The sequence below is a fragment of the Belonocnema kinseyi genome, chromosome 2, assembly GCF_010883055.1.
Source record: "Belonocnema kinseyi isolate 2016_QV_RU_SX_M_011 chromosome 2, B_treatae_v1, whole genome shotgun sequence".
NCBI classification, from domain to species: Eukaryota; Metazoa; Arthropoda; class Insecta; order Hymenoptera; family Cynipidae; genus Belonocnema; species Belonocnema kinseyi.
In genome coordinates this window covers 89,761,533-89,786,959 of record NC_046658.1, presented here as the reverse complement: position 1 = coordinate 89,786,959, position 25,427 = coordinate 89,761,533, and the positions used below count along the sequence as shown (strand labels likewise).

Genomic DNA, 25,427 nt, shown 5'->3' with positions numbered 1-25,427 from the left:
AATCGACGAAAAAATTCGTCACGATTCCGACTTATGCGCGCCAAAAGAGCCTCAGAGGCGACCACTCTATTGCGTTTATTCTCAGCTGAGAGCAAACGCGGCCCCCGTCTTGCCGATCGCTTTTTCATGTAGAATTGAAACAACTGCACCTATAGATATGCTTGTGGTCTCAGCTAACTCACGCACTTTTAATCTTCTATCCTTCAACACCATATCGTGAATTTTATTGATGATTTCGGGAGTACTTGCTTCTACGGGCCTTCCTGAACGTGGTTCGTCACTTATTGATGTACGACCACGCTTAAATTCATTTACCGAGTTATAAAACGTTGCTAAGGCAGGGACAGATGTGCCATGAACTGAGTCCAATTAATTTCTTATCTCATATGGAGTTAAACCCTTTAAATGAAAATGTTTTATTACCGCTCTGAGCTCGTTTTTTTCCATTTTTCTTAACGAACAATTTTTTTTGCAATTGGTTATAAAAACACGTAAACTCAGAAGATGTGGACTGTGACTGCACCATATATCTAGTCGGGAGTGGTGCTGACTGAAAACAGATGATTTGGAGCGATTCGCGCGCCATCTGTTGGTCATTCTAAGGACTTATTGAACTACCCTCGTAACTTATGGACTCCTATGTTCAATACGGATGGGTTGTATTTTCTATACGCCACCTAGCGGTAGTAAAACTCATTCATGTATATATTTATATAAAAAGTACTCAAATGATAATTTTTAATCACCGTTTACTTGCATTTTAAAATTTGATATGCTTTTGATTAATTAAAAAGTGGTGAAGTTAAAAAAAACGGCATTATTCGGAGAGCTTTCAAATAAAATATTTTAAAATTTATAGAAAAAGCTGAATTATTGGTTGAAACTACTTTTTTGTAACAAATTTTATAACTTTAGATCTAAAGTAAAATTTACTATACTTAATAGATTAGACTACGTGACCGCTTCAGCTTTAGCCAGTATAGGTTGTTATGTAAAAATCTAAAAATGCGCATAACTCGCAAAAGGAAGCAGCTATAATTTTTAATTCAACTGATTTTTAATGTCCAAACGATGTAGGAACTTTCTGCTTTAGCAGATTTTGGATCCATTTTAGTCAATTTTAGCCGCCCTTTAGCACACCGTGTATAATAAAAACTGACAGTAAGTTTCTACTCTTGAGAGGGCAAGACAGGTTCAAAGTTCACTGAAATCTGTTGAAATCTGAAAACAAAGATGGAAAACGTATTTATATTTGTTATCCCATTCTCAACAAAAATCCGGCTTGACTAAAATTGTATCTCATTTTTTTCTCGAGATATTGATACATGCAAATTTTAAAATCGTCAATCATATTGATCTTATATTTATCCAAAAACTTGAGAAAAATTCATTGGATTGATTCTCCAGCTTGCTCGGATCAAAAGCCAAATCCATCGCCATCGAGATATTGCAAACATCGGTCGATATGCCTCAAGACAACATGTATTTTAAAGGTTTCAGATAATTCCGTTGCTGGCAACATTTGGTTCAACTCCGTAAGGCCTACATTCCAACCTAAACCAACTTTTTTCTTGAAAAACAAAATTTAACCCATTCATCCGTAGCTTTTAATGAATTAGGAATGAAATAAAAATATATAATTTAATTAAAATTTGGTTTCAATTTTATGATTTTTAAATTTCAAAAATTTGCATGTATCAATATCTCAGATGTCAAAACCGTCTAAGCGCATGCGCATCGCTCATTGGAATTTCACGACTACATTTTATGGCTATATATTTTCAATGCTACGATTATGCAATATTACAATTTTGGAACATTACAAACGAATGAAAATTAGCTATCCTTAAATAAAATTGGAACAAGCATTTTTTCTGTCTAATCATAAATTTCAGGGTATATTAACTTAACACTTTCGACAAAATGTTTATAAATTTAAAATAAAATTTGAGTTTAAGTAACTTGAAATAGATAGGATTTTAATTTCAGATTACAGATTTATTCTCTGATTAATTACGCCCGTTTTTATTTGGAATTAAAAATATTGAACATGATCTCAACTTGGCTGAATGTATCGTCGGATTGACATTTCATAACCTTTATCTGTTTTTCATTCGTGCATGAACATTAAAGTTTAATTTTGAATTTACAAATGAGTTATCAATTAATTCCTTAAATGACCATAAATAAGTAAACTTCTCAAACTTCTCTAGGCGTTACTTGAAATAACAATACATCTAATATCTAGGATATTTCAGTTGCAAATTTTGGATTTTAGTGAGTAATATCTCACTTTTTAGGATCTGCTGCTGCCAGCTTTCAACATCTAGTATGTTGTTCTACAGTTAAACAACATATGTTAACCCTTAACATTTAGATGTTACATTTGAACAATAATTTTTCTCCGCGAACGGACTTAGTTCACAACTCGATGATTCGTTACACAGTTCACGAAGACTTAACGTATGCGAGTCGTATATCGATGTTGTCAGTATGACTCCTGGGAACCTGAGATGTATAGCAGGAATCTTTCCGGGATTTATACAGGAAAAGCTTCTTCAAAAGTTACGTAATGCTACAAATTTCCGCGCTTGTCCTTTCATAAATATGTATTCTAAATGTTACTTAATCGTCTTTCATATATTTAATCAGACGCTTTTGATTACTGCTTTGTCTGACCATATATAGTTTTTTCTACTAAGTGGGTTACATATTGTGAGTAAGCTAACTACAAAGTTGTAATGCTAAAGTTATTACTTAATTTAAAAACAAGCGTGTATTCATGCCATCTAATTGAATCTGACTTTATATTTGTTATCGTTTAAATTATTAGGAGAATGAATAGATTCGTATGACAAAAGATATAATTAAAATTATCTTATATTGATAGAATCTGCAATTACATTCTCTCATTGACCGAACATATGTTATCGTTATTCTTTGAGTTCTTATCCCTCCATGGTAATACTTTATGTATCTTGTGGTTTCTATCTTACCGATCGTAGCACAGTTACCACAGCTAGGTTTCAATTCAGAGGAGATCGGTGGTGCACCTGCTCGTCGTTGCTGGCGTTAACAATCTTTATGATTATTTTCTTCTGTCTGGCAAGAACCAAAATTTTTTTTAAACGTGGTTATTATTGGTTCTTATTATACGATAACAATTATATAAAATCAGCCCCGCAACACTAGAGTTCTTAAATTCCCGGGAATATAAGTTCATGTTATATAACCGAGAATATGACAGAATTTAGGAGAGTTTAAAAGAATTTAAGCGAATGTACGAATTTATGATTTTTAACATTGTTTTTATTGTTTAGGCTATATCAGCGGTTGAATATACATTATTTTCTAGTTTAGACATATTCAGGAATTACAGTGTTTCATATACCAATTTAACACTTTTATACGTATTAATTTATTTTAAACAAAAAAAAAAGTTTTTTATACTTTAAACGATAACTCTTTAACAAAGTACTGGAATTTTTGAATTGGAATTGGAATTTGAATAATTGAATAATTGGATTTTTAATATGATAGCTGAATATTCCACCTAACAATACAAATTTCCAACGAAAAAGTGTCATGGTTTATATGTTAATAAAAAAGAATTAAATTTATACAACAAAAGATAAAAGTTTTAAAATCAAAAAGACGAATTTCCAACAAATAAAGATTTTTCACACAAAAAATAAATAAAAGTTTATCTAAATTATTGAACCTTCAGACCAGAAGACAAATTTTCTTTACAAAAATTCAATTTTCAAACAAAAAATATGACTGTTTAACAAAAAATTAATTTTCTACGAAGCTGATGCATTTTTACGCAAAAAAAGGAAATTTCATACTAAAGAATTATTTTGTTACAATCAAAAAAACGCAAATTTTTAACTACAAAATATCAATCTTAAAACATGGAAAAGTTTCAATTTTCTTTTAAAAAATAAATTCTAAAAAAAGAAGTATTTCCCACAAAACAGTTCAATTTTCAATCAGACATAAGCCTTCAAAAACAAAATTCACAATGTAGCTTAACTTTGACTCAAGTAGTTCAATTTTCAATTTAAAAAGATTAATTTATGACAAGATAATTAAACTTTTGACCAACGAGATAACTTTTCACCTTAAAATATAAATCTTTAACAAAAAAAGTGATTTCTAAAGAAAGCAATTCAACTAAATGTTTTAAACAAAATAATTGAATTAATAAGCAAACAAGAACGATTTTTAACAAAAAAGTTGCATTTTAATACAAAAAATGAAATTGCTTCTATAACAGAAGACGTTTTAAATTAAAAAGATAAATTTTCAAAAAGTTAGTTGAATTTTCTGTTGAAAAAGATTTTAGTCGAGTTTTCACGATCAAACTATGAATTTTTTAACAAGAAATAATGTTCTACAATAAAAAATTGAATTTTTAATCCCAAAAGACGAATTTTCAATCAAAAAGTATGAATTTTTAACAAAATTGTTGAATTCTCTATCAAATAGTTGCATTTTTATAAAAAAAATTAATTTGTCTTAAAGCAGAAGAATTTGTATTGCAAAAAAGTTGAGTTTTTATTCAAAAAAGATCAATTTTGTACTAAAACAGATGAATTTGTAATAAAAAATGATTTTTTTTTATAAGTGGAACTTTCATCCAGAAAATATTTCAGTTTATTTTTCAACATCAAAATATAAATTTTATACGAAATAGTTAAGTCTTCAAGAAAATAGTATAATAACTTAATTTCTAACCAAACAGTTGCATTTTTGTTAAAAAAAATTGATTTCTGCTCAAGCACGTAAACTTTAAAATAAAAAAGACAAACTTTCAAAAGCAGAGTTAAATTTTCAACCTAAAAGTTAACGAAAAAATGCAATTTTCTATTGATTAAAATAAATTCTGAGATTCTCATAAATTATCAGAGAATTTATTTCTCGGCTATATTCTTGGTAATATTCGCATTCTCGTTAACGTTCTCAAAGTAACATAACCGGCTCAGAACTCTACGCAACATCCTGAAATGAAAGTGACGGAAATGTTCACCGCGACTGAGGGCGGCGCTGGTTGTACTTTTAGGCCGTAAATTATTCAAATGCATGGGGAAAGTTTTAGAAATTTGAAATTTTTTGCTTTTTAAATTTTAAAATGGAATTTTTCTAATTGTTTGGCCTCATGATTAGGTTTTCCTGCTTTTAGACTAAAAATTTATCAAGATTTTTATGGTGATAAACAGGAATAATGGGGTATAAGTGTGTTGTTTTTGGATGCAATTCTGATTACACGATTTTCTTTAAAGAAGTGCTAGTTTATACTGTACTAAATAACAGGAAAGTAATATGAAAAACTGTCAAAAAGATATTTTAAGTACTAATTTTGAGTTTAATGCATGTAATTTGTGCAAAGTATTTTGCTTGTGAGGATATTATTACGGAGAATCTAATACTTAGGAAGGATTTATCTGTTATTCGAATGGTACATATTTTTATCTAAATTATTTTTCAAATTTTTCAATCAATATATTCATTTGACAATTTATTGCAGTTGTAGTAAAAAAATTTGAAAACTTTTTAAAGTCAATACAATGTTTTTAAAATTTACAATATTTTTTATTTACTGCAAATAATTGACAAAAAATGTTTGCACGATAAAAAAATTGTTTAATTTCAAAGAGATAATCAGTGAAATTAGCAACGAAATAATTTTTTAACGCTGATTATTGGTAACATAAATTTTCAATAATACAATGATACACACTACAAAAAAATTAATTTAAACGAGAGATAATAAGTAAAATATGCATTTAAATCTTTTTTTAACGCAAATTATTGGTCACATGAATTTTTAATTGATATTAATTAATTAATTTCCCAAAATTGTAATTAAAAATTAAACAAAAAATTTTTAATGATCACAATTATTTTTAAAGATGGCAATATTTTTTGTTCACTCTAAAAATAATTGATAAAAACTTGCTGCACTATAAGCAAAATTTAACGAGGTAATAAAAAAAATGCAATTAAATCATTGTTCTCAGCGCAAATTATTCGTAATATGAATTTTCAATAAAATTACAATCGAATAATTCATTAAAGTAGTTATCAGAAAACTGGAAACATTTTTTATTCGTTACAATTCTTTTAAAAGATTGTAATCTTTTTTGTTCAATTTGCAAATAATTAACAATTAAGTATTCCACTATGAAAACAAATTTAAAAGAGAGATAATGAGTAAAATATGCATTTGAACAGTTTTTTAAAAGGGAATGATTAGTAACATAAATTATGAATATTATTGATAAAATAATGTATTTAATTTATTGAACAAAATTTGAAAACACTTTAAATTCATCACAATTGTGTTTGAAGATCGCAATCTTTTTTATTCTGTTTGAAAATATTTGACGAGTGTTGCACTATAAGAAAAATCTATAATTTCTGCGAGATATATAGGGTAAAAATGTTATCGAAAATATCCAATTCAACACATTTTGACGCGAATTATTAGCCACATGAATTTTTAGTTAATTTTTATAAAATAATTAAAGTTGTTGTCAAAGAATTTAAAACAAAGTTTAATTTTTTACAATTGTTTTTAGACATCGTAATCTTTTTTGTTTATTTTTAAAAAATTAATAAATAAGTGTTGCACTATAGAAAAGTTAAAATTCAATTGAGAGATAATGAATAAAATTTGCAATTAAACTGTTGCATAAAAGAAAATTATTGGTAACACGGATTTTTAAAAATATTAAGAAAATAATTTATTAAATTGGTTATCAAAAATATACAAAACAGTATTGTTTTCAAATGCGTGGTTCACAAATACAGTTTTTCATTTTACAACCTTTTCAATACTTATTTATTGATTCTATAAATCCTATTCTTTATCAGATGAAGCTTTAAAAATACTCAACATTTTGTAACAGTAGATATTTTTAATAACATAATTAATTTGTATAAATGTCTCATCATGAAAGAAAGTAAACTATTTTCTAGATTTAAAAAGAAACATAAATTTTTATAGTTTAGTTTAATTAGGATTGAGTTTCAATTTTCAATATTTATTTTAAGTGTTAATAAAAAGAACATCAAATTGAAAGTTACAATTCTCACAGTTTATAATATTTACTTGTGTTAATGTTGAAAATTAAATGTTCGTTTTGTAGAATTATTATTGGTACTCTCTGAAAAGTGTAATCGTATTTAATCAGAAATATATATTTTTTTCACTTTTCGTTAGTACGTATTAATTTATGAAACATTTAATATGCTACAAAATATTTCTCTTGATATAACTATAGGCCAAAAGTACTTCAATATTAAAATAATTTAAATTTGTGTTTTCCCCATGACTTTGAATAATTTAATAAAGCCTGGTCCTAACCCAACCATCGGTACCCGTCGGGAAATGTCTGCGGGATCAGAGAAAGTACTATTAAAAATGACTGCTGGATTTGACATGTGACTACTGGTTTAAAAATTGAGCAAAGAACTTTTTTAAAAGACCTTTGAAAAGAAGATTGAATTGCGCGTAAAATGAGCACGAATACGGATATTATTTACAATTTTGAAATAACATACTGCGCGAGAAGCTTAAAATAAAAATTTCAGAATTTCTCGGAATTTGTACCTCGTTTTTCATTTATGACATGACCTACAATATTTGCAGTTAAAAACTCAAATTAATACAAATTAGTCTTTCAAGTCTTATCTTTAAAATAAGTCTACAAACTTTTAAAATCTTCAAGTTTTCTCAAGCTACGACTAAAAATCTCAAAGCATGTCCTTGAATTCACGGAATATCTTGAATCAGCTGAAGGCCTTGAATTGTCTGAATCCCTTGAATACTCTTAATTCCTTAAATTCTCTAAATTAATTAAATTATCTGAATTCCTTTAATTCTTTTAATTCGCTGAGTTCTGAGAATTTCCTGAATTCTCTGAATTTCTAAAATTCTATGAATACAATGAATTTTTTGAATTCCCTGGATTTCTTGAAGTTTCTGAATACCTTGAATTCTCTGAATTATTTAAATTCCCTTATTCCTTGAGTCCATTCAAGTTCTTGAATCCTTTGAATGCCTTCAATTCTCTTAAATCCTTGAAGTCTTTAAATTCCTTAAAATCTCTGAATTCATTTAATTCTCTGAAATCCTTAAATTCTCCGAATTCGTGGAATGCCCTGAATGGCTTCAACTCTCTGCATTCCTTGAATTTTCTGAGTTAATTGAATTCTCTGAAATCCTTTAATTATATAAATTCCTAGAGTTCTCTGGAATCCTTGAATTCTCCGAATTAATTGATTTCTCAGCATTCCTTAAATTCTCGGAATTCATTTGAAGTCCATAAATGCCTGGAATATTGATGAATACCTTGAATTGCTGAAATTCTCTAAATTCCTTGAATTCTCTGCATTCATTAAATTGTCTGAAATCCTTGAATTTTCCGAATTCCAAGAATTCTCTTAATGCTTTCATTTATCTGAATTCCTTGAATTCTATAGATTTCTAGAAGTCTTTGAATTCACAAAATTCTTTGAATTCGTTGAATTCTCTGAAATCGTTGAACTCTCCGAACTTCTTGAATTCTTTTAATTCGTCGAATTCTCTGAATTTCTTCGAATTCTCTGGATTCGTTAAACTCGTTGAATTCATTGCATTCCGGGAATTCAAGGAATATCTTGAATTTCTTGAATTCTCTGATTTCTTTGAATTACCAAAGCAGAATTCAAACTGATCAATCTTTTGAAAGTTATCGTGCCTACACAATACTACAGACTATAGACTACAGACTGAAGTCTACAGACCACAGATAAAGCCAAATTTTACATAAAATGAATAGCTTCTCATTAGGACATGAATTAAATTAAATTTTTTGAAAAACGACAGAAGGTACGAAAGCAAATTATTAGAAAAAGTAAGTGTTGCCGTTTGAGTCAAGGTATGGCAAGGCGGAGGTCGAGGAACGCCAGGAAGCTTAGATCGAGACCTCGCGTTCCAAGGCAAGGCACAGTAGAATTTTCTATTTTTTCTCGCTAAAAATTTAAAAATCTTGAATGAAAAATATCTCTTGTTTTTTTGTCATATCTTTCACCGTTTGCAAAAAAATTCTGAAACTGACATAACATTGTTAGGAAAAAAATTCTTTCTGACTCAAAAATGTTACAGCCGACATAAAGGTGATAGGATGCCTGTCTTCTTTGATCTGCCAGGAGAAACTTTTCAAAAATATTTGAAAGAGTAAGAACAGTGAATTATAACAAAAAAATTTCATACTTTTTTTAAATTTGATGAAAAAAAAATTTAAAATATTTTCTGGAGAACCCAAACCTTTTTTTTAAACCATTTTTTAATGCCGGGAGAATATATCTTGCTAAAAATGTAGTTTTTCCATTTTGCCTATACACGATGCAAGATGTCGCAGAAGAACAAGAGGTATTTTTCGAATCGAATTCTAATTTTTTGAGAAGTACAAATAGTTGGACGATTGTCGTTGGTGCTAAAGCGTAGGATTTGGACCCACTCCGTCGGCTTGCGGGTTCGATTCGTGCCCGGCATTCTGAAAGAGCCTCGGCCGCCCATGCGGTGAACACTAGCTTACCAAGAAAGTTGGTACAGAGAGTTGGTACCGGTACATCTAGAGAAAAAGGTTTTCTCTAAGTACTTAAAGCTGTTGCTCTTGGTGGTTCGGAATCCACCTTAAACTGTAGGTCCCGCTCCCACCACCAATCCTTGAATTCTCTGCATTCATTAAATTATCTGAAATCCTTGATTTCTCCTAATTCTAAGAATTCTCTTAATGCTTTGATTTATCTGAATTCCTTGAATTCTATGAATTTCTTGAAGTCTCTGAATTCCTAAAATTCTTTGAATTCATTGAATTCTCTGAAATCGTCGAATTCTCCGAACTTTTTGAATTCTCTTAATTCCTTGAATTCTCTGAATTTCTTTAAATTCTCTGAATTCCTTAAATTCGTTGAATTCATTGCATTACGGAAATTCAATAAATATCTTGCATTCCGGGAATTCAATAAATATCTTGAATTCCTTGAATTCTCTGATTTCTTTGAATTGCCAAAGCAGAATTCAAACTGATCAATCTATCGAAAGTTATCGTTGTGTAAAGAAATAGGCAATAAGGTGGAAGACAAATGTAAACCTTTAGGGGACACATTAGAAGGTTCCATTCCATTCCAATAAAGTATAAATATTAAAGTAATAATGAAAAATTAAGTGTATACTTTATTTTGTAATATCTGAATAAGCAGAAATGTGGATGTGTTTGTAAAAGCCGAAGGAGCTTTAGCAAAGGAGAATTCGCAATCACCAAATTACTGCTGTCGATTGTATGATCTTTAATTTAAAAATATCTTTGCATACATATGAGACGAATAGAAAAATCAAGAGCTTGCGAGCGAAGCAAGCTGCGCGCGATGCAAATTTTTTTCTTATAACTGTAATCGATTTTTCTGCATGATAGCTGTAATAAGTTTTAATTCATTAGCTGCTACAAATAAAAAATTAATTTAAAGCTAAAGATCATTTTTCAATTCTCTTGTGGCCTTTAACTTACAAATTTTTAAAGAAAACTTGCGTGTTTTCAGAAGTGCTTTTTTATACTATCCTAGCACATTACGTATGTTATTTAATAGTTAGTATATCTGACAGGAAAATTTCAATATATATTTTTGGCCCAGAAACAAAGCTAGATCTTGATACAGAAGTTCAAGTCATTAATTGTCAAAAATGGTTTTTAATATTTAATTAGATTACTCAAAATTAATACAAATTTAAAAGCAATATATTTTATTAAATTTTTTAATAGAAGGCACATTTTTAAATAATAATAGAAACTTATTTAATGTGTATACTTTAAGAAGTAAGAAATCTATGGCGATTTCGATCGCCTTGTTATTTATTTAAGCAATGACCTTTTTTGCTGCGATTCCTAGTACACTTAGATTGCAAGTTCAGTTTAGACTGATTCACGTTCGCGTCTAAGAAATATCTTCTTGCATTGGATATCCCGTAAAATAATGGAAACATTAATATTGAAGTCAAGGCCTTCATATCAGTGTACAAGGAAGTTTCAGTGATCGAAGAGCTTTCTTTTTCTTTAGTCAAAATGATCTCTTTCCTGCTCATTTTTCTAACTGTTGATATTTGTAATGGATATAACGACTTTCCATCACTAATGACTGCAAATGCAACAATGGGTTTGTTCACTACTTCTCAAATAAGAAAATTATTTATTTGTTATAATTTATTAGACAGAAACGTTCCATAACAAATATTACAATTTTTAAAAATGTTTCATTGAACTAAGCAGCTTTTTATATTTAAATTTATATGTTTGTAATGTTTTAAAAAATGTAGCTTATTTTCTCTGAATATAAAATAGTGAAAGCTAATAAAAGGGCCGTAAGAAAATAATTAAATTCGTTACCCATTTTTTTCACTATTCTGGATTACTAGTGAAAATTTACTAATTCTTTTAGAGAAAAGGAAATCGATAAATATTAGTAGAAAATTACTAATTTCATTAGTCAATAAATTTAATAATTTTACAGCAAAAAATTATAAATCGGTTTGTGAAAATAATTTAACAATGTCAATTTATTCAGAGCTTTTTCATATATGTATATAATTAAAAGAATTTTATAGAAATGGGATACAAAACTAACAAAAAGTAATTTTCAACAAAATAATTAAATTTTCAAAAAAGATAAACCTTTATTTAAAGTGATTAATCCTTAACAACAGACATAATTTTTAAAATATAGTGGTTCAACTTTCATCAAAATACAAGAATTTTCAACTTAAAATATTAATTTTTAACGAAAAGAAAAAAAATATCAACCAAATAGATGAATTTTCCACTAAATTTGCAATTATTACTCCAGAAATACATTCCAAACATAGCAGTTTAACATTTAACCAAGTATTTAAATACCAAAAAAAAAAGAATTTTCTGCCAAAATTAATGTTTTACCAATACATTTTTAACCTAGTACTTAAATTCAAAACTGAAAAAGATTGATTTTCAACCAAAGAGATGAATTTTGAGTTTAGTTGTTATTTTGATTTAAAAATATTTGAATTTTAAATTATAAAAATTTCATATTTTAAACAAAGCTATTTTAATTTTAAATACTTATTTAAAATTTAAATAGCTTTGTTTAAAATATGACATTTTTATAATTTAATATTCAAATATTTTAAGGAAGAATTAAATCTAACAAAACAAAAGAATTTTCAGAAAAAAATTTTTTTCCTACAAATAAATAAATAAAATAAATTTAATTTTTCTTCAGTTTTAGTAATAATTATTATAGAATATTTATATAATAGTTAACACAACAGGTTTTTGGTTTCAGTTGATGTTTTCTTGATTTTTTCTACAGCAGTTGTTCTTGAAAAGAATTTTTTTAACGACGAAAAACTTGATGAAAGCATTGTCTCAAAAATATCTGATACAATGCATAGTGTGATCAGAGAAAGTATGGAACTGGGTGGAATTGATGTAAAAGTTTACGCTGATACCAGAATTAATCTTCGCAGAGGTAAAAAAAATGTCCTATTCTGCAATTAAATATTTAATAATAAAGAATAATTTTATGTTTGTAAATTGTAGCCTATCGAACACAAAAAGTATTAAACTTTATTTACAGATTTTTTCTACAAAAATTTATAATAATAATTTTGTCTGTCATCACACGGTGGGAAAAAAGTTTCTGTTATCCAATCAATTTCTAGCTTAAACTATTTATTCAACGTATAATTTTGTTCGAAATGAAAACTTTTTTAATTTCGAGGAAGTTTGTGTTTACATTTTTGTCGAAACATTTAAAGCTCATGCACATACAATGCTCTGGTATAAAATTTAAGAGAAAATAATGTTTCATAAGGGTTAGTTAAAAATAGATGATATTTTTAATTTTTTAAACAAATTTTTATCACAAAAATTCAGTTGATTTACCATTCAAATAATAGAACAATTTTTTCATGAAATTAATTAAGATTGTCCTTTCTACGACTTTTTTATACGATACTTTAAATTTTTTTAAATTATGAATTATTTTAACTATTTTTATAAATAAATTCAGAGTTTGGCTACTTTTGTGAAGAAGAAGCTCAATCTTTTTCACGAAATAAACTAAAAATGTCCGATTACTTTTTCCTATGATACTTTGATTATCCATACAATTTGTCCGTTTTTTAACAAATTTATATAAACATATTAAAATTTTCGCTATTTTTTAACAAATAGGCTTATTCTAGAACAAATTATAAGATTTTTTCAATATCTTATTCATAATTAACTAACAATATCTTTACAAATTGACAAAAAGTATTAATTATTTAAACAATTTTCGTAAACAACATTTTTAGCAGACTCCGTGAAAAAAAGACTCCTCGTTGGAAAATAGCCAAAACCTCAATTTATTTTTGAAAATCGTGTAAACAAATGTCAAATAGCATCTATCTTCAATTAATCAATATTAAGTTCTATCGTATCTTATACCGAAACTCTAGATTCGCCTGAGTTGAACATTCTCAATCGCAAAGAATGACTTTTGTTCATTAATTTGTTTATAACGCTGTACATTTTTTAAAATAATTCTTACCACTTGGAAATTAATTTCAGACAGTTTCTGTATATGTATATATATAAGACCTTGCTTAATGAATTTTGAACTCTTATAAAAATAGCACTTCAGAAAATAAAAAAATAAAAATGTTGGATAAATAAAAAATTACATAAATTTTTTATCGAAAATCCAAACGCACAGATCTTTTCGAAATTTAAAGTTCTTTTGTTTAAAAAACCACCTAATGTAATAAACGTAGTAGGCTAAACATGTATTTATCCACAAAAAATTTTGTCCACTGTTCATCACAATCAGTAACACGAAGGTTTTTTACTCTGACTGGACATTCATTTGCCTTTTCACAAAAAATTTTAACATTTGCTTGTTTCAATTTTACTGAAATAATTTTTTTAAGACTCTTAAATTTATTTTAAAGCATGACAAATCAGCTTAATAACTAACTAGTAATAATTTCCAGTGGTTTAGAGTGAGGAAAAAATGATTTATAATGTAACAAACAAACTAATATACAAAAGTTATTTTTTCGTCATTCGTAATGATTAGCTATTATAAATCCATAGCGTTTGTACGAATACTGAAAGATATTATTGTGCGCTTGCGAAAAGTTGAAAACAGATGCTGTTCAATAATTATTTAAACTATTTATATAAACAAATTTACATTTTAACCATTTTTTCTTAGATAGGTTCAATTTTTTGCGGATTATCTAAAAATGTCTTGCCAAAGACTCCTTGCTTGGACTCCTATATATATTTTCATAATGAAAAAAGGTTTTAATTACATGCAAAATTTTTAAACAAATGCATATTTTAACCATTTTTTCTTGAATAGGATAACTTTTCGTTTAAATAATTAATTTCTACTATTAATTAGACAAATATGAAAGCCAGACATTTTTAGTTGATACTATTTTAAAAGCTGAAGTCTATTTATGAAAAAAATGGTCCAAATGTGTACACAATTATCAAAATTCTTTATATAATTTACGCGTTTTTTAATTTCAAAGAATATTACGGCATCAAGTCTTTAATAAGATAGTTTCTAATTTTATCTCGCAAAAAAGGAACATTTTAATTAGAAATAGGAAAAATATGCATTTGTTTACAAAAATTGTTAAAATAATTGCAATAAGCAGATATTCTCAAATAGTTTCAAGCACACATTCTTTGTCTGTATAATTATATACAAAATATTAAAATTTAATTTGAATCTTTTTTAAAATAGCTAATAAATGCGAATTATTAAATAATGACATTTGTTCGTTAGCCTGGTTGTAACAGTATCATAACAATTTGGTTTTATTCTGACCCACCACACATTATTGTCAGTTAAGGTTTACATATTAAATGTATTTTAACATTTATTTTTAATTTACAAATTTAAAGTGAGATAGGCTCTACAATACTATATAAAAAGTGTAGTAGAATTATATGCATCCTCCATGAAAAATATTATCATATAATAAATATGTAATTCAACTGTACTGTCAAAAATGATTTGGTTGAATCAATAACATTTTTGTTAATTCACTATAGAATATAATTATTGTATCGACAAGAAAATATTTAGTGAGCTCAAACTATATTTCTGGGCTTTTGGCAGAAATCAAAAATCAAAAACCAAATCTTTTGGCAGAAGGAGAATTTGGTTCGTTAAAAAAAAGTTGTTGGGTCATTCAATTATTTTGTTGAAATTATCCAAAATTTGTTTGGTTCAACCAAAGTTGTATTTATATCCAAAAAACAGGTATTTTAATTCAAAATTTTTGTTTTAAATGTATGTGTATAAATATTTGTTTGATTCAATAGGAAATTATTGAATCAAAGGTTTCTTCAACAATTAACCATTTTTATCTTGTAGATTACACTGTATTGTTTTCAATTGCAAAATGTAAACGAACGTGGGCCTTATTTAGATTAGCACAAAAGGAGAGGCTTATACACATTGCTATAACAGGTAAGATAATTTATTTAGAATGAAGAATTCAAATCATGTTAATTAATTTTTAATTGAATAATAATTGAAGCCTTGGTAGGTTGATACTATTGAGTCAATAGATAGACCAAAAATAAATTATTTCAGTTCAAGAGTGATGCTGTGAATTATTTAGTATACGCAGTTGAATTAATGAATTATCTGCTATTGGACAATTAATAGCTACTGAGATCTTTCATGATTTATTTAATATTCATTATTTTTTCCTAACAAAGAATTCAAAGAAAAGCTGAACATTTTACAGAAAGCCGCAACTGTTATTACTCTAAGAGAATCCTTACACATTTAATTCGTTATCATCTCACTAAGTGAAAAGTGGACAAAAACGTGACAAACTTAGAAAAACACCGTAAATATTTAGCATTTATATCTTATATATTTGAAACTATAATAAATTGTTAAAATGATTACTTTTGTTAAATTGCATGAATTATTACATTGCTCTAGGAGAAAATTTGACGCAAAAAGAAAAATTCGGAAAAAACGTAACAATATAGCAATTATCTAACAGAAGATTGCTATTAACAATAATGAATGTTTAAAACTAATATGTTTGTTAGCTTATATTATGCATTGCTTTAATAAGGAAAAAGAGGGTAAAAAATTTAAAATTTCAAAAGAAACCGAATCTATCCAGCATTGATAAAAAAATAGTTACAAAGAAAAAAGCGCAACTTTCTCGCATTGTTTAAATTGAATATTATTAACAATAATAATGGATTTTTTACACAAATTATTTTTCTTAACTTTTTATCAATGTTACTATAATTGCAAATTGGTCAAAAAATTGAGCATTTTTTTAGAAACAGCAATTTTTCAACATTATTCTAAGAGAATATGTATAACAATAACAATAAATTGTTTAAACAATCATGTTTGTTAAAATTAACTTAATGTAATCTTTTTCGAATTAAAAAATGTACAAAAAGTGGAAATTTTTTGAAAAAACTGTGACTTTCTATCTCTTTTCTAAAAGAAATTTACTAAAAACAATAATAAAATGTTAAAATAATTTATTCAAATATCTCATGATCAGTATGAATTAATATTTCATGTAATAAAAAGAACCGCAAAAGGATTATAATTAACAAAACTCTCTTTTTGCTTGAGAAAAATACGTCTAAAACTTAATAGGGCTTTCGCCAACTGTAAATATCATTATGGTCAACAACAAGAAGGTTTGTTTTTTTGAAATCGAACAAATTTGCGGACGATATGCATACAAATTAAAATAAAAAAATAGTTTTCATATGCATTTTTGAAACTGCTCAATACAATATAGTATCAAGTCCGAGTGAGTACTTTTAAAGAATAAGGTTTCAGTTGTTCTATATATGGAACCAAGTCTCTTTTTTAGCAGTTGTATTTAAATGCAAAACAATCTGTTAGCGTTTGTAAATAAATTAATTCTTAGCAAATTTCAAACCTAAACCTTTAAAGGTGACCAATTTCACATTATGAGTGTTAAAAAGTGAATAATTTGTACAGTGCAAAGAGATAAAGCAGTTCAGTAATGTCAGGTTTCACTCTCTATAATACGGTCTATGCGATTTGAAAATTAAATGTTACTAAGGGTATAGCTGGGTAAGCAACAAAAAATGCCCCCAAAGAGAATCAAATGTGGGATCAGCCATTTGAAAGAATACAATCAAAAAAATTTCCAACATTTTTATCTTTTAGGCATCTTATTGTATGAGTAAGGGAGGATAACGTCTATTTTTGTTTTTCTTCTTCTTTGTTTCCGTCCGCGATGTGCCCGAACGAACTTTAAATGGAGGTGACAAGAGAGGTCTTATATTATTTTTGGGTTTCGTTCTAGAATACACCAGAAGCAATTTCGAAGAAAAATTAAAACCTCTCTGAGAGCCGTTTTTTATTTTTGCTTTTTTTTAATGTCGATTTTTTAAGTAATGTAAAACTCTGAGACTGGGCCGGTTTTGGGGCTGGAGGAGGTGAAAAAATACCCAGATAAAATGCCGTTTCGTAGAAAACGCTTTTGTTTGTTCACGACTGATCGATCACTGTTCACCCCGTGCAGCTTCTTTTACTCCTACTTGCGGCGCACCGTTAATTCTCGGAAGGACTTTATCAGGGGACCCTATCTCTAGGGTAACCTATGATTTGAAAAAAAATTCAAATAAGTTATGTTTAATGTACAAACATGATGAATATGATATGTTTCACAGCAACGTAATAAACGACGTTTTCACAAACAAAAAACCGATCACACTTATAAAACTCAAAAAATCATTTTTATACTTTAAAAATATCTTGTGTCGCAAGTAAATCTTTTTTTTCAAATTCCTCAAAAAATTGACGATTAAAAAATCGAAAATAAAAAACGGCTCTCAGAATGATTTTAATTATTCTAGGAAATTGTTCCTGAAGCATTCTAGAGGAAAACCCAAAAATAATATGAGACCTCTCTTGTCAACCCCGTTTAAAGTTCGTTCAGGCACACCGTGTGTCATTAGAAGAAGTCTAAACAAATTCACAGAACTTTTTTCAGTCATTCTCAACGCGCATAAGTTTCTTGAAAGAACGATGGCAGAAAATTTAAACTAAACAATTTTTTAAAATTTTTTTTAGGAATTTTTTTGCGTGATAAAACTCAAGTACTATTTCAGCTTTTTTTACCACAGAATAGTGACCCGAAGTGGTTATTATTCACATTAGGGTGGTCTACATTTTTACTTTAAAAAATTCAGCTTCCGATTTTTGGTAATACCACCCCCCCCCCCTTTTGTTTTTTTTCAGAAAAAGAAATAGCGTAATTGTTTTCAACTTTAACCTGTGCTTTTAAAATTAACATGGGGTTTCAAATGGAAAGAGTTAGATTTAAAAAAGAAATGGAAAAAACTGTGCTCGGAAAATGTCCCAAAAAGTGCAAAATGTAATTTTTCTACAAAATTAATACTAACGACTGAATTTTTTCGAATTTTTTCAACGTGCATGATTTTTAATCGGTCAGTGACGAATTTGCAAGTATTTTTCAAATCATTTTAATTTCTTCAACAAAATATTCTCCCTATGTAAATCATAAAAAGTTATTATTATGACAAAATTAAAAAAATGTTGAGAGTAACATATTGTATAAAATTTATTTGGTAATTATTTGAACTATTTCTATTTGCTTAATTATTTTTTTCCTCCATAAATTGTGAAAAGTTATTCTTTTCTGCAATCAATGACGATAATAAAGGTAATATTTTTTTGCTGAAGGTATTTTAAAATTATGTAAACAACCAATAATCATTTACTTGCGCCTGTTCATAGGGAAAGTGGAGAAAAGACTACATTTTTCGAATCTCTTACACCATTTCGCTTATTATTCAGTATTTTAGGGAGAAAAATTTTACAGAGATAAAAATGTGTAAACTATTGAAAATTGTAACAATAATGAACAAATATGTGAAACAAGAACTACAACTCTTGACATTCATCAACCTCGTATAATTTATTTCGTAATATGATAAGTTTTCACGATTTACAGAAGGAGAAAAATTCTTTAAGCAAATTACAACTGTTTATACAATTTTGAAGAATTTGAAAAATACTTATAAATTCGTCGCTTAATGATAACAAATGATTCACGTGGAAAAAATCCAAAAAATACCCTCTTTAGCATACATTTTATAGAAAGCTGCTGTTTTACATTATTTGGGACATTTTTCGGGCACAATAAAATGGGATTTAGGGTGTCAAAATTAAAGGTTATTGGGTGAAAATTATTCCCTGAATGCTTCCTAAGATAAGACTATAGGTTTAATTTACAACAAGTTCATAACAAGTAATTCTTTAAAAAAAATGTTTTATCAAGCTTTTTTTATTGAAGACTCGATGTTTATTTCAAACCCCAGAGGGCACAGGTTAAGGTTGAAAAAAAATTAAGCTATTTTGTTTCGTGAAATGAAAAAATTAGGTAAATGGGAGGGGGTTTGAGTTATTACAAAATCAGAAGTTGAATTTTTACAGGTATAAATTCACCTCAATGTGAATTGTGATTCGTGAATTGTGATTAGGTGACTATTCGGTATTACAAAAAACTGAAACAGTACTTGAGATTTATCGAACAAAAAAATTGAAAAAATAAAAAAAAATTTTGTTTAATTTGCATTTAAAACCAAAATTTTCTCGACAAAAAAGTGCACATTGAGAATGATTACATAAAATTCTGTAAATTTTTTCAAACTTTTCCCAACGAAAGACACAGAGAAAAAAAGCGACAATGGACGTTACCCCCCCCCCCAACCATCACACAACTCACCCAATAAGGGGGTTATCGGTTTGGAATTTTATGATTTCTTTTTTATTGTATGCTCTCAAATGGCTTGCTCAACATTTGATCCCCTTCGGAGGCATTTTTGCATTCTTATCGGCTATCCCCTATAGGATTGCATTCTCAACCAAAGCAGATTGATTTATAACCAAACGGCTGCATTTTTACCTAAAAAGGATGAATAATCAACGAAAATGATTGATTTTCTATTGAATTAAATATATTTTCATTTAAATAAATGAATTTTTAATCTCAAAACATCTATTTCCAATTCAAAAATATTAATTTTCAACAGAAAAATTTACTAATTACATTTTTTGTTGCAAAAATTGAAAAAAAAGAAACCGCATTTTCAACAATAGATGAATTAAGAAAAATGGTTCAATATCTAACCCAGAAGATTGTTTAACTAAGAAGATTTATTTTCCAGCGCTGGAATAATTAAATTTTCATCCGTAAAGATGAATATTTAAGAAGGAAAAAAATGCAGTTCAATTTTTCAATAAGAAACATGACTTTTCTGCGATAAAAGATGAATTATTATTTTAAATGGATGATATTTTAATAAAAAATTTGAAGCTTTCAAATAGTTTCAAAAAAGAGTGTTGAATTTTGAAACCAAAAAGAAGAATTATCTACGAAATAGTTATATTTTTATTTTGAAAATGAAATTTCTCAATGAAAAAGTTTTCTACAAAATAGGTGAATTTTCATTACAAAAGTTAAATAAATAATCAAATAGTTCAATTTTTAACCAAAAATATGAATTTTCAACAAAAAAGTTTCTTTTCTACCAAATTGTTCAATTTTGAGGGAAAGAAAATGCACTTTATGCAAAACAGTCCAATCTTTTAAAAAACAGCTCAAATTTAAACTAAATAGTTTATTTTTGAACCAACTAAGAAGAATGTACAACGAAACATGTAATGCTAAATTTTATACAAATAATTGCCGAACTTTTACTAAAATTCATGAATCTTTAATCTAATACCTGAATTTTCTAGTAAAATAATAGAATCATTAAGTTTTCAAATAAAATAATGAATCTATACCCAAAGAAAAGAATTTTTAACAAAGTAGGGCAAAAAATTATTTGAATTTTTGACAAAAAAATATGAATTTGTAACATAATAATTGTAGGTTCTACAAATCTATTAGATTTTGAACTGAATAGCAGAAAAAGATTATTATGAAATGTATATAATAGTATATCGTAAAGTATAATATCAACAGTCAAAACAGGTTTCAACTGTCATATTAAAAAAAAAGTAATAATAACAAAGCGGAAACAAACGTATGAAATTCTTTGTACTGCCCCCTCCCCCAATGGCTCCCATTGCTCCCCATTGACTCCCCCCCCCCCCCTAAAAAGATTTACGTAATTAGTGGATGCTGCTTTATTGAATAATGGTGTCAACTGTAGTTAATTTTAAAATTTAAATGTTCAAGTTAATAACACATCAAGATCATATTTCAGGCAACTATGTTTAGTTTTCCCTCGAGAGAAATTAAGGTACAAGCAAGTATTATTTACGCTGCCCGTTACGTAAAGTGATGCAAGGGAAACTCGAGAAACGCCGCGACACTTCATAAAGTCCTTTAGGGACAGGAAACGTGACACTTACCTAGCATTGTTCATTAATTTTAATGCTCATTGAAGTTAGACAAACTAAGATTGCTTTAGGGACAAATCGACATTTCCTAATTTAAAATAATAAACTTAGGAATTCTTCAATACTGTTTATTTAATTTGTCAATAGATGAAACAATTATTTTACCAATCACAATTTTCTTATCGTACAAATTTAAACGATTTTAGTTTTTAAATTGTGTAATTTGGAACACTTCTAATTGAAATTTGTTCACTTTCTAAGGCCTCGCTTTTTAATTTGTTTAAATTCGTCGCTTAAACGTGATACACTTGTAATCTATGTGTATTAATTTATGAATTCTAAGTTATATAATCTCAAAGTTTTTCGATTTTTTCCGGTCTCAAAAATATTTAAGTTATAAACTACAAAAAAATATAAAAATGATCTTTATAATTTAGTGAACTTTTCTATTCGAAGTAGAAAATGAATGAAAAATTATTGGAATCATTGATTAGGAAATCTATTAAATTTATAAGAAAAAGGGAAACAAATTTCTCATTTAGGTTTTTGACGTCTTAACTAATTAAAAATTATAACGTTTTTGCAATAGCTAGAGATTTACATTCTGCATGATTTTCTCATTCTCTGATCTACTAACAATGAAAAAAATTGATCCATTTTCTAAGTTTTAAGAAGGATAGCTTAAAAAATCATAACTTTTATATTTTTTTCTCAATTAAAAATTGACGTTTTGCGTCTCTTAAAGGTCTAAATAAAATAAAAAATTATCTGAACTATATTTAATTTCTAATGCATGTTTAATAAATTTTTTGAAATTATTGAAAATCAAAGACAAGACTTTTGTGTTTGAAATAATTTACTAACTTTTGTAATCAAGAAAAGGGTATAATATTTAAACAAGTTTTTATATTATTAAATACTTTTGACACTATAATCAAGAAAAAAATCAATTAAACTTGTAAACAAATCACTGTGTTATACATGAAGATGACAAGAATTATTTTCTTCTCTTTGTATCCGAGATATCTTAAAACTATTTTCGCAGGAGAAACAAAATCTTTGCCGAAGAAATTATTTTTAATTTATTAGAAATTTAAAATGATTGAATTTTAAAGTTTTTGTCGAGATCAAAAAAACGTATGAAAAAAATCTTGAGAGATAAACTTTTAGTCGGAAAAATGACTTAACAGTTTTATGCAATAAAAAATCTGCCCGCTATGCGGGTACATTCTCATCACGGGCTACGCGCGCGATTGAGGGCAATCGGACTCCGCGCTTAGTCTTTGCATTTCTTCCGCATTCGGGCACAGACCTTTTAAAATCAAAGGAGAACGGACCGACAACTGTAATTTTGTGATTTTGAACTCTCTTTGGTTAAAGCTCTTTTGTCTTTAACGAACACATTCTCATCACGTGTCTCGTGCTTCGCACTCGATTTTGTCCAACCTGTCAACTTTTCTACATTATACACAACACTTTTATATCAATTACAATACATTTTTATGTAACTCTGCCAGGGATGACTTATTAAAAAATTGCAAAAGAAAAAGCAAATTGTATTTATCATGATTATTTTTTAATTTGTCTCTTATTTTGCTTTAAATTGTATTCTAAGCTGCTCTGAAACATGTATCATTTCAATAAATGTATATTATTACAATTCATAATATGCATACAAATTAAATTATAATAATTCTTATTTCCATGTTTTAAAAATTTTTTATTTTTAATGTTGTTAGGGTACTATATAGGAGTCTCTGTCCTCTTTCGTCTTTTCTTTGTTTTTTCCAAAAAGTTAATTTTTTAATTTTATGTTTTACGAGTAAAAGAAAATCTACTCGTCCTATCGAAAAATAATTAATAATAAATTTATAGCTCCTTTTAGGCAAACAACTTTTGTCTGGTAATTTAAGTTCATACCTGGTGTCGTTTTTTCAAACAAATTTAATATTTTTATTTAGAATGTTATTTTTTACGACTAAAGGAAAAACTAACTGTATTATCAAAAATAATAGCTCTTTTTTAGATGAACAAGTTTTATATCATTTTTTTCGTAGCTTGTATCGAAAAGTGATTCATTCTTAATTTGTAGTTCTTTCCAGGGCTCGCAATTTGAACTTTTTCATTTTTTTCGCATCTTGTATAGTTTGACCAAAAAATGAAATTTTTGGATTTTTAATTATTTATGGTACGATCAAATTTGGAGTGTTCAACTTCTCGACCAAATTAAAGAAATTGTTATAGTCCTGCAGGGCTTTCAAAAAGCAAAGTTTTTCTTCTCTTGACTTTTTTTCATATCATGCGTTTTTTGGCTTAAAATGTTCAATTTATTTTTTTTGTTTTATTTTGAAAATGCTCTAACTCTGGTAATTTTCTTTTTATGGAAAAAAGTTATGGGGATAAATTGTTTGCGTTTCTGAGTACTATAAACAACCATACATAGAATTTTAAATCTTAAAAAAATGTAGTTTCAAACATTTTTGGTTACGATAAAATTTAGAATTTTTAACTTTTCGACCAAATTAAAAAAGTTGTTATCATAATCTTGTAGGGATTCCAAAAAGCAAAGCTTTTCTTCTTTTGACTTTTTTTCATATCATGAGTTGTTTGTCTTAAAATGTTCATTTTAGTTTGTTTTTTTGGATTTTGAAAGTACTCTAACTCTGATAATTTTATTTTTATAAAAAAGTCAGAAGGATACATATTTTAGTTCTGAAGTACTATGAACAGCCGTGCATAGAATGTTTACATCTTGAAAAAATGTGGTTTCAAACATTTGTGATACGATTAAATTTTCAACTTTTTGACCAAATTAAAAAATTTTTTATCATAATCTTCTAGGGGCTGGGGGGTGGGTTAAATTTTACACAAATCTAATACCTTGTCTGATGAGAATGTAAAAATAGAACAAGTAATGTTCGATGTACAAAATCTTAAGATTGTCTATTCTTCTTGAAAACCCTCACCCGTTAGTTTTTCTACAATTAAAAAACATTCACATGTCAATTTAAAACTTTTTTTAAATTGTAGATAATAATAAATTATAAGATTTTTTTAAAGAATAAATCTACCCTATGGTTATTTAAATAAAAACTTATTTATCCTAGTCTTTTCTCTTACATAAAAACATACCAAATCATTTCTTTCTCCTTCAAATAAAAAAAAATATATATATAATCGATGAAACATACAAAAATAGTAAGGGCTTATCTTTGTAGAAAGTTTTTGAAAACAAAATGTTGATTTTTTTTCTCTTTTTTACATATATAGAATCTTTGGTTTCGTGTAAAATAGAAAAATTTCATTTTTTAACTTAACAATGGATTTTTGTTTAATGAAGTCCCAGGGAGAGATTTTGTTTTTCATCGAAAAATATTTTCAAGTCATCCTATGTACAAAATAAATGAAAATCAAATGACCCTGCATTTCTGACATTTTTCTTGAGTATTGTCGATAAGCTTTTATAAAAAAAACAGGTTTTGACGTCAGAAAAAGCGTGTTTTTGAATTTTTATGGTCTTCTAGCAATTTTATCCTTAATAAATATCTTTGACTTAAAAAAGCGATAATTTTTACTTGGCTGTAAGCCTCAAAATTGAAATAAAATTGTTTTGAAAAAAATTTTCATTCAACTTTTATACCCTAGTTAAAATGCTGCGACTTGAGTTCAACTTGAATTGCCCCGAATCAAAACATGGTGAAGTCGAAAAGTTCGACTTGAGCATGTCTCAGGTTTGAGGTGGAGCCAGACTTTAATTGATGTCTTCGAGACAAGTGCCCATGTCTTGAAGATTTACATTTATTTTTTTAGACGAATTTTAATGACTAACACGAGCGGCTTATAACTTCTAGTGTATACCTGTCATAACAAAGAGGTTAATTCTTACTGTCATAAAAGCTAATCTTTGTTAATGGTCAAGCAATATTGTATATTTTTATGCA

General features: G+C 27.5%; 1 protein-coding gene across 1 annotated transcript in view; it reads left to right on the top strand.

Annotated features, from left to right (window-relative positions):
- The first annotated feature begins 10,912 nt into the window (after positions 1 to 10,912).
- The window catches only part of LOC117182894 (ionotropic receptor 93a), a 63,965-nt gene continuing 49,450 nt past the window's right edge, over positions 10,913 to 25,427 (top strand). Inside the window, exons 1-4 of the mRNA XM_033376009.1 lie at positions 10,913 to 10,937; positions 11,044 to 11,202; positions 12,391 to 12,549; positions 15,460 to 15,555. Of these exons, the coding sequence (XP_033231900.1) occupies positions 10,913 to 10,937; positions 11,044 to 11,202; positions 12,391 to 12,549; positions 15,460 to 15,555 (439 nt within the window). The remainder of the gene's footprint in view (positions 10,938 to 11,043; positions 11,203 to 12,390; positions 12,550 to 15,459; positions 15,556 to 25,427) is intronic.